This window comes from Elephas maximus, chromosome 9 (genome assembly GCF_024166365.1).
Source record: "Elephas maximus indicus isolate mEleMax1 chromosome 9, mEleMax1 primary haplotype, whole genome shotgun sequence".
In the NCBI taxonomy this organism is placed as follows: Eukaryota; Metazoa; Chordata; class Mammalia; order Proboscidea; family Elephantidae; genus Elephas; species Elephas maximus.
The window spans coordinates 100,223,291-100,233,957 of NC_064827.1; the positions used below are offsets into that span (position 1 = coordinate 100,223,291).

The following is a 10,667-nucleotide window of genomic DNA, read 5'->3' on the forward strand; positions in this document are numbered from 1 at the left end:
TTTGTGCCAGACACTGTGCTAGGATACAGAAGATAAGCCACAGTGCTCCTTTGGGGAGCTTATATGTTAGAGCTAAAGTTGTATAATTGTTTATCTGGAGTGATGTATCATCTTTCTTTTCCTGAGTCTTTGTTTCCTCATCTGTGAAATGAGGATGATAATACTCATTAGCCCTCAGGTAGGGGTGTGTGTGTGTGTAAAATTTTAAAAATGTGAAAACATGTAGCACAGCAAACTACTTGGCCTTCAGCAAGAATTAGTTTCCCTTTTTTCTTTTTTTCCTGCTGAGATGCCTTCTTTCCAACTCACAGTGCAGTGGTTTTAAAGAACTTAGACATATTAGTACCTTCTGCAGGTATGCTGCCCAATTTGGGTAGCCACTAGCCCCTGGTAGCTAATCCAATTTGAGATGTGCTGTGTGTATTAAATATACACTGAATTTCAAAGACTTAGTATAAAAGGAGTTTTTACTTATTTATTAGTAAGATAATTTCTTTTTAATTTTATTTAATGTCTTATTGATAATAATAATACCAGTTGCTTTCGAGTTGATTCCCACTCATGGGATGACCCGTGTGTGTCAGATCAGAACTGTGCTCCCCATGGGGTTGTCAGTGACTGGTTTTTCAGAAGTAAATCACCAGGCCCTTCTTTCAAGGTGCTTTTGGGTGGACTCAAACCTCCAACTTTTCAGTTAACAGCTGAGCAGGTGACTAAAACAACCACCATTTTGTTATATCTCACAATTACCCGAGTTAGCTGGATCTTAGCTGGAAAGTTCCTTTACTGCCTTTGCTGGGATTTCTCCTGCTGTTGCAGTCAGATGGACACCGCGGCTAAGGCCGGATGTCTGAAACTAGCATCGCCCCTTATGGCCACTCTTCACGTGTCATCTCATCCTCCAAGGCCACCAGGCTGGCCTCCCCAGTGATGAACTTTGGAAATGGGGGTTCAAGGCTCCAAGGTGGGAAGGAAGCTGAAGCCACAAGGCTTCTTAACACTCAGGCTTGGAAGTCCCAGAACGTTATTTCCTCTGCATTCTATTGGCCAAAGGAGTCACAGGTCCAGCCTGAATCAAGAGGAGAGGGGGTAGGCTCCACCTCTTTTTTATTTTTATTTTTTCCTTTTATTACTATGCTTTGGATGAAGGATTATAGAGCAAATCAGTTTCTCATTAAACAATTAATACACATATTGTTTTGTGACACTGGTTGCCAACCCCATGATGCATCAACACTCTCCCCTTCTTGACCTTGGGTTCCCTATTACCAGCTTTCCTGTCCCCTCCTGCCTTCTCATCCTTGCCCCTGGACCGGTGTGTCCATTTAGTCTCATTTTGTTTTATGGGCCTGTCTAATCTTTGGCTGAAGGGTGAACCTCAGGAGTGACTTCATTACTGAGCTAAAAGAGTGTCCGGGGACCATAATCTCAGGGTTTCTCCAGTCTCTGTCAGACCAGTAGTCTAGTCCTTTTTTGTGAGTTAGAATTTTGTTCTACATTTTTCTCCAGCTCTGTCCAGAACCTTCTATTGTGATCCCTGTCAGAGCAGTTGGTGATGGTAACTGGGCACCATCTAGTTTTACTGGCCTCAGTTTGATGGAGACTGTGGTAGTTGTGGCCTATTAGTCCTTTGGACTAATCTTTCCCTTGTGTCTTTTGTTTTCTTCATCCTTCCTTGCTTCCAAAGGGATGAGACCGATGGACTGTCTTAGATGGCAGCTCACAGCTTTTAAGACCTCAGATGCTACTCGCCAAAGTAGAATGTAGAACATTTTCTTCGTAAATTATGTTACACCAGTTGAGCTAGATGTCCCATGAGACCATGGTCCCCAGCCCTCAGCCCAGTAATTCGGTCCCTCAGGGAGTTTGGGTGGTTCTATGAAGCTTCCATGACCTTGCCTTGGTCAAGTTGTGCTGACTTTCCTAGAACTGTGTACTGTCTTACCCTTTACCAAAGTTACCACTTATCTACTGCCTAGCTATTGTGTTTTCCTCTCCACCCCTCCCCCTGCTCATAACCATCAAAGATTGTTTCTTTTTGTGTGTAAACCTTTTCATGAGTTTTTATAATAGTGGTCTCATGCAGTATTTGTCCTTTTGTTATTGACTTATTACACTCAGCATAATGCCCTCCAGATTCATCCATGTTGAGATGCTTAGCAGATTCATCATTTTTCTTTATTGTTGCATAGTATTCCATTGTGTGTATGTCCCGTAGTTTGTTTATCCATTCATCTGTTGATGGGCACTTAGATTGTTTCATCTTTTTGCTATAGTGAATAATGCTGCAGTGAACGTGGGTGTCTATATGTCTATTTGTGTGATGACTCTGATTTCTCTAGGATATATCTCTAGGAATGGGTTTGCTGGATCATATGGTACTTCTATTTCTAGCTTTTTAAGGAAATGCCATATCGGTTTCCAAAATGGTTATACCATTTTGCATGCCCACCAGTAGTGCGTAAGAGTTCCTATCTCCCCACAGCCTCTCTAACATTTGTTATTTTTTGTTTTTTTGATTCATGCCAGTAATGTCAGGGTGATATGGTATCTCATTGTAGTTCTAATTTGCATTTCTCTAATGGCTGGTGATCTCGAGCATTTCCTCATGCGTCTGTTAAACCCCTGAATGTCTTCTTTGGTGAAGTGTCTGTTCATATCCTTTGCCTGTTTTTTAATTGGATTATTTGTCATCCTGTTGTAGAGGTATTGGATTTTCCTGCAGATTTTAGAGATTATACCTTTGTTGGATTTGTCATAGCCAAAAGTTTTTTTCCCAGTTTGTAGGTTCTCTTTTTATTCTTTTAAAGTCCTTTGATGAGCCTAAGTGTTTAATTTTTAGAAGATCCCAGTTATCTAGCTTATCTTCTGGTGTTTATGGTTTATATCCTGTTCATGCCATGTATTAGGGCCTCTAGCATTGACCCTGTTTTCTCTTGTGGTTTTATAGTTTTGGGTTCATCTTTAGGTCTTCGATCCATTTTGAATGAGTTTTTGTGTATGGTATGTATCCTCGTGCAGATGGACATCCAGTTTTGCCAGCACCATTTGTTAAAAAGGCTATTTTTTCCCCCTTTTAATGGACTTTGAGCCTTTATTGAAGATCAGGTGACAATAGGTGGATGGATTTACATCTGGGTTCTCAATTCTGTCCCATTGGTCAATGTGTGTGTCACTGTACCAGTACAAGGTTTTTTGACTACCTTAGCTGTATAGTAGTTTCTGAGATTAGATAGTTCAAGTCTTCCTACTTTATTCTTCTTCTTCAGTAGTGCTTTACTTATCCAGGGATTCTTCCCTCTCCATATGAAGTTAATGACTAGTTTTTCCAGTTCTTTAAAGAATGCTGTTGGTATTTGGATGGGGATTGCATTGTATTTGTAGATTGCTTTGGGTAGAATTGACATTTTCACGATGTTGAGTCTACCTATCCCTAAACGTGGTATGTTTTTCCATTTATGTAGGTTTCATTTGGTTTTCTTCAGTAGTGTTTTGTAGTTTTCTTTGGATAGGTCTTTTACATCCCTAGTCAGATTTATTCCTGGGTATTTTATTTTTTTTAGGGGCCATAATGTTTCTCTTGTAACCTGCTACTCTGTTGAATCTATTGGTTCCAACAGTTTTCTTGTGGAGTCTTCTGGGTTCTCCATGTATAGTATCATATTATCTGAAATAGGGATAGTTTTATTTCTTCCTTACCAACGTGCATGTCCCTATTACTTTTTATTGTGTTACTGCTTTAGCTAGCACTTCCAGCACAATGTTAAATAGGAGTGGTGACAAAGGGCATCCGTGTCTTGTTCCTGTTCTCAAGGGGAATGTTTTCAGCCTCTCTCCATTAAGAATGATGTTGGCTCTTAGTTATGCATAACCAAAAAAAGCCAAACCCAGTGCCATCAAGTCGATTCTGACTCATAGCAACCCTATAAGACAGAGTAGAACTGCCCCATAGAGTTTCCAAGGAGCACATGGCGGATTCAAACTGCCGACCCTTTGGTTAGCAGCCGTAGCACTTAACCACTCTGCCACCAGGGTTTCCTAGTTTTATATAGATATCCTTTATTATGTTGAGGAATTTCCCTTATATACCTATTTTATGGAGAGTTTTTATCAGGAATACTTGTTGGGCTTTGTTGAATGCCTTTTCTGTGGTGATTGAGACAATCTTGTGATTCTTTTGTTTATGTGGTGGATTCCATTGATTGATTTTCTGATCCTTGCATACCTAGTATGAATCTCACTTGGTGGTGAGGTATTATTTTTTTGATAATGATGCTGAATTCTATCGGCCAGAATTTTGTTGAGAGTTTTTGCATCTATATTCATGAGGGATATTGGTCTGTAATTTTCTTTTTTATGATGTCTTTGCCTGATTTTGGTATCAGGGTTATACTGGCTTCATAGATTGAATTCAGAAGTTTCCCTTCCATTTCTGTGTTCTGAAATAGTTTGAGTAGTACTGGTGCAGCTCTTCTCTGAATGTTTGGTAGAATTCTCCGGTGAAGCCATCCGGGCTAGGGGTTTTTTTTTTTTATTATTGGGAGTTTTTCTTCATTACCTTTTCAGTCTCCTCTCTTTTTATGGGTCTGTTCAGATTTCTGACTTCAGTTTATGATAGTTTAGGTAGGTAGTGTGTTTCTAAAAATGTGTCCATTTCATGTAGGTTTTCAAATTTGTTGGAGTATAGTTGTTCATACTACTCTGTTATGATCCTTTTTATTTTAGTTGGGTCTTTTGTAATGCCCTCCATTTTGTTTCTTATTTGGATTATTTGCGTCTTCTCCTGTTTTTCTTTTGTCATTTTGGCCAGTAGTTTGTTAATTTTGTCAATCCTTTCAAAGATCCAGCTTTTGGTTTTATACATTCTCTTGTTTCTCTGTTCTCTATTTCATTTATTTCAGCTCTGATCTTTGTTATTTCCTTTCTTCTAGTGGCTGTGGGCTTCTTTTGCTGTTCTCTTTCTATTTGTTCGAGTTGTGTAGCTAATGTTTTTATTTTGTCCCTTCTTTTTTGATGTGTGCATCTAGTGCTATAAATTGACCTCCGAGCACTGCCTTTACTGTGTCCCAAAGATTTTGGTATGATGCATTTTCACTCTCATTTGATGGTAGAAATTTTTTATTCCACCTTCGATTTCTTCTGTTACTCAGTGCTTTTTAAGCAGGGTGTTATTCAGTTTCCATGTATATGATTTTTTTTTTCCCTTGCTCTTCTTGGTATTAATTTCTACTTTTATAACTTTTCAATCAGAGATGATGCTTTGTATTATCTCAGTGTTTTCAATTTTGTTGAGGGTTGCTTTGTGACCTAAGATATGGTCGATTCTGGAGAACATTCTATATGCATTGGAAAAGAACATGTACTTTGCTGCTATTGGATAGAGTGTTCTATATATGTCTATGAAGTCAAGTTGGCTGATTGTGGCCTTTATCTTTGTTGAGTTTCTTTCCGGATGTTCTGTTCTTCACCAAGAGTGTTGTGTTGAAGTCTCCTACTCTTATCGTAGAGCTGTCAGTATCTCTTTTCAGTGCTGGTCGAGTTTGTGTATTTTGGAGGCTCCACCTCTTGTTGGGGGAGCTCTGTGCACTGACAGGGTAGGGCAGAATCATTTGGAGCCATCATGAGGACCAGCTGTCACACTTGTCCCACTCACAGTTTGTCATTCCATTTACCTAAGCTGGGGCTTCAGGTTCTGCATATTTCACAACCATCCCAGGGGCTGCACCCTGAAGGACACTTCTCTGGGGAACTTTCATCAGATAATGGAGAGTAAGACTTGGTTTTTTGTTTTGTTTTTGTTTTTTGGTCAGTGTTGTCTCTAGTAGTTCACTGTAAAAGAAATCCAGGAAGGGGCAAAGGAAAATGTTACTTTTCCCCTGGATTTTAAGCATCCATTGTTATCATCGTTGTTTTTGTTAAGGTCAACAACACTAGTTGGTGATAGGGCCAGGGTCCATAGTGTTAAGGAGCTAACAGGTGGGAAAGAAGAGGCTTCTGGTAGTACCTTCTCCTAGGGAGAACTGACACTTCCTACACTCAGCTGAGAGCACAGGCCCAGCCTTCCCTTCCTAGGCCCCTCATTGAGCAGGCTGTGGCTTGGCAGTTAGCTCATAGGTTGCCTGGGAAAAGTTTACAGAGCTGAGGCTGCAGGCGAATGTACAGAATCCTTATCTGGGCTCTGAGCAAAGCTTCCTAACCTCAGAGGACAAATGTCTGGGAAGGGGAGGCAAGCTGGGAGGCCGCTACCAGATGCAGGAATATCTGGTGTTGGGGTGAAGGTGGGGCGGGGGCAGATATCCAGTGAGAAGGCCCTCTAGATCACTTGGTGTTCTCTTGCTTTTCCCTGGAACCTCGGGTTGTGTCTTGAAACCCTGCCCCCCACATACTCACACCCATTGTTCTTTATCACTCTCTCCTATTGACCTTCTTCAGAGTAATGTATAATCATACGTTTATTTATTTGTTCATTTATTTATTGTTGGGCTCCGCACTGGACTGTGAACCCCACAAGGGTCAGGGCTGCATTCGTTTTATCTTACAGTATGTCTGCAGTGCCTAGAGAGGGCAAGGCACAAGTCTGGCATAGAGTAAATGAGTCAGCTTTATCACAACAGAGTAGGAACATTTGTCCACATGTTCTTTCCTCCAGCAAATATTGACTGAGAATTTGCTCTGCCTAGATGCTGGGGATACATCAATGAATAAAATAGACAAAGTCCCTGACCTTTTGTCCTAGACAGTAAACAAAACAAATAAATAAATTGAACCATAAATGTGATTCATGCTGTGGAAAAAAATAGAGCAGAAAAGAGGGGAGGCCATGCTGGCCGAGGTGACTTGAAATAAGATTGTCAAAGAAAGCCCGAGTGAGAAGGAAAGACTTGAAGCCAAGAAAGCAGTATGTTAATAAGCATGTGTGGACCTATTAGCAGTGATGGGTTTATAGACCCATGCTGAGCTGTGCTTGTGATCGATTGTAAAGCCTCCAGAAAAAACAGGAGAGGGCAGCATATGTGTATATGTGTGCACGTGAGTATGCACTTATGCATGTGCGTATTGTGTGTGTACATGTGAGCATGAACGTGTGTCTGCATGTCTGTGTGTGGTGTGTGTGTACTTATATGTTGTGTATACGTGTGTGCATGCTGTGTGTATGAGTATGTGCCTTTCTGGGTGTGTGCATATATGTGCACACAGTATGTGTATGCATGCACGTGCATGTGTGTGTGTGTGCGTGTGTATGCGCGTGTGTGTGTGTAGCCTGGTGCTCAGAACATAGGCCCTGGAACTAGCTTTCCTAGTTTGAATCTGAGCTCTGCCACGTCTCTGGCTGTGCAACCAAAGAGAAATTTCCCAGCCTCTTTGTGCCTCCGTTTCCTCATCTGTAAAATGGGGTTCAACAAACTCATATGGTTCTTGTGAGATTAAATGAGTCCACACCTATAAAGCATTTACCACAAGCACTCAGCATCACTATTTGTATCTCTGCAGAGGCATGTGGCGTTTACTTTTGATACTTCAGTAATCCTCTCTCTCCCTCTTTTCAGGGAAGTGAAAAAAAGAACTGATGAGGACGACAGCAAATCCATTACCAACTTGACTGGGACCAATTCCAAAAAGTCAGCACAGGCGAAGAATTGTTGTAATGGTTAAGCCTACAGCCCCGTTGCCTTCTGAAACCTTCCTCTTCAGCATGCTGAATTGGTGTGACTCCTGTGTGTGGCTTTTACATACCGTGGTGCATCCTTCGGCCACTGTCACCTGGAGAGTTACAGTGTGGAAAGTCCAGAGCCTCCCGCATGTCTCACTGAGCTACTGGACCCTCTGGTTAGATGTAGTTGTCCTGCCCTTAGTCTAAAAAGATAAAGTGTAAATGTTTTTAAAGTGGTAAAAAAAAAAAAAATCACATGCTCTAATAAAACTTACAGAGGAAACTTGCTGCCATAAGTAGATTCGTGTGGTAGCTGACTTTGTTAGGTAGCCCATGACAATATTTATTTAAAATATTTGATGCTAGTTAAAGGGTGTCTCATATTACCTTGGCCGTTAACTAGCCTTGTGGTCTTGGACAGGTCACCAGTCCACAATAGATTTGTTCCTTCCTCTGGAAAATGAAAACGACTTGGCCCTGAAGGCCTGCCATCCTTGACACCTCCCACATCCCATAAGGCTTTACTAGCAGGAAGGAGAGCACGAGGGCCCACACTTAATGCGGATTTTGGTTACTGGTGATTTTTTAATGTTGGTGTATTGATTTTTCCTACTTCTGAAATAAGAGCAGAATTTAGTTCAAAAAAATGGTAATGGTCTAGACTCCAGTGGAAATAGAAAAATCTATTTTTCTATGTATAATGAAAGCATTTTGAGATAAAAAATAGTTATATATATAAAAGGGTATCTTATAATATCGGAATACTAAAAAATCCATGTTTTAGCAAAGTGTGCAAAGCTATGCAATACTGAAAGTTGTCACTCTTCACTTAAAAAGATACCTTGATGACACCGTGGTTAAAGCACTCAGCTGCTAAGTTAAAGTTGATGGTTTGAACCCATCAGCCTCTCCAAGGGAGAAAGATGCAGTGGTCTGCTTCCATAAAGATTTACAACCTTGGAAACCCTATGGGAAGTTCTACTCTATGCTGTAGGGTCGTTTTGGTTTTATGGGTTGCCAGGGGCTGGGGGAAGAAGGGAGTGGGGAGTGACTGCTAACGGGTACAGGATTTCTTTCTGGGTTGATGGAAATGTTCTGGAATTAGATAGTAGCGATGGTTGCACAACTTTGTAAACATCTTAAAAACCACTGAATTGTACACATTAAAACGGTGGATTTTATGGTCCGTAAATTGTATCTCATTAAAAAAAATACACTAGCACTTAAAACAGTTTAACATTTTGCCAAAGCAAAACACTGGTGCTGATTTCAAACCTTCAAACAAGGTTTAAGAACACAGTCCCCAATATTACGCAAATCCCCTGACTTCCCAGTTGTTGGCATTAGCTCCCACACATAATAAACAAAGAAAGGTTATGCTTGGTGTTTTGAAAATTATTTCTTTAAAATGGAATTGCCATTAAGAAAGGAAAGCCAGAGCCCTTTGTTTAAAGTGATGAGTGACCCATTGTCACTAAGGACCTGGGGGGTCTTGCTCTTATTTTAGAAACTGCAGAGCCTCCCAGACCTCCCCCCTGGAATATCTCTAACAGCCAAAGGAGTCAATGCCTGTCCTCAGTGGGACAGTTACTGGGTTTCAGTGGCCTGAACCAATTAAATTATTCACAGCAGGAGATTCATTTGCCTTCATTCACAGAGGTTCAGGCTCCAAGTAGCTTGTTGAAGAAGCTTGAATATTATCCCTTACTTATACTGTGTTATTGTTGTTGCCCAGTTGATTGTGACTCACGGCGACCCATGTGTGTCAGAGTAGAATTACACGCCACAGGGTTTTCAATGGCTGGTTTTTCAGAAGTAGATCTCCAGGCCTGCCTTTTGGGGTGCCGCTCAGTAGATTTGCCAAACTTTCAGCTAGTACTTGAGCACTTAACTATTTATGCCACCCAGGGACTCCTATTTATTGTATTAGATAAGCTAAAAATATTCTTTTTGTTGAATTAAAACAGTTGTACGGCGTGATCATTTTATTTATGATTTTTATGATCAAACCTTAAGTTCTCCAAGCTTCACTTTTTATAATGAAACTTGACGAAACACGTTACACAAAAAACATTGTAAATAGCCACAGCATCATTGAGCTTTTCTCTGTTTTGAGGAGATCTAGAATTTTTTTTACTGGAATTTGGGTCTGTTCTTAGCAGTTCCACCGTGAATACCTGGTGTGTAGAAGAAAAGAGTGATTTTCTTGGTCCTGGAAAAAAAGATTGCTTTTTTTTTTTTTTTTTTTACCAAAAAGGCCGACTTACGAGGGATGAATTGTCAAAATAAACAGGGGGCTAAGGGACTGTTAAAAAAAAAAAGAAAAAAAATCTATTTTTTTTAAGGGACTGTAATTTTTGTGGCATGGTGAGACAGCGTTTTGCCACTGCAGATGCCCTCAATAGTGTCCCCTGAGCCCAGGTGAAAGTGGAGCTGACATGTAATGTGTGTTGACCTGTGGGACACGTGTTAGCTGTTTGGTGCAATTGCACAAAACTGTCTTAGTATACATGTTGCCTTGTTACCTTTATTTATTTCCCCCCACCGTGTCTCTCTATATTTGTTTTACAATCTGTAAATAAGAGCGTATGTTGGATTCAGAAGTATTATCTTGGTCCTTGCCTCTGGATTGGGCCAGCACACCCAAATTTGTTGGAGATTACATAGGTGCCTTTGGTGGACAAAGCAACCATCTTGAAGTATTTGAACCTGGGTAAATATTTTGGCAACATGGCACCATAATCCAAATTAGAAACTGATGTTCCTGGTTAGCTCGTATTTAAAGAAAAGCTACTTAAAGCTCTTTCAGCTACAAGGCTGGGAGATCATTATTAACATTTTGATTTTATGATATTCTCAAATTTAGAATGTAGTTTTGGCAAGAACAAAAGTATTGCCTGCTTTTAATTTAGGCTTACCTTTACATAATTTGCATAGTCCTATGCAAGTAACTCACCTGGCCTCTATTTCTCTTTGAGAGCTTCCAAGACCACAAGTGTCCTGCACTCCTGTTTTA

General features: G+C 40.5%; 1 protein-coding gene across 1 annotated transcript in view; it reads left to right on the forward strand.

Annotated features, from left to right (window-relative positions):
* RASEF (RAS and EF-hand domain containing) overlaps nt 1-9,899 on the forward strand; it is a 101,235-nt gene extending 91,336 nt beyond the window's left edge. Inside the window, exon 17 of the mRNA XM_049896888.1 lies at nt 7,548-9,899. Coding sequence (XP_049752845.1) covers nt 7,548-7,653 — 106 coding nt within the window. The 3' untranslated portion in view covers nt 7,654-9,899. The remainder of the gene's footprint in view (nt 1-7,547) is intronic.
* The last annotated feature ends 768 nt before the right edge of the window (nt 9,900-10,667 follow it).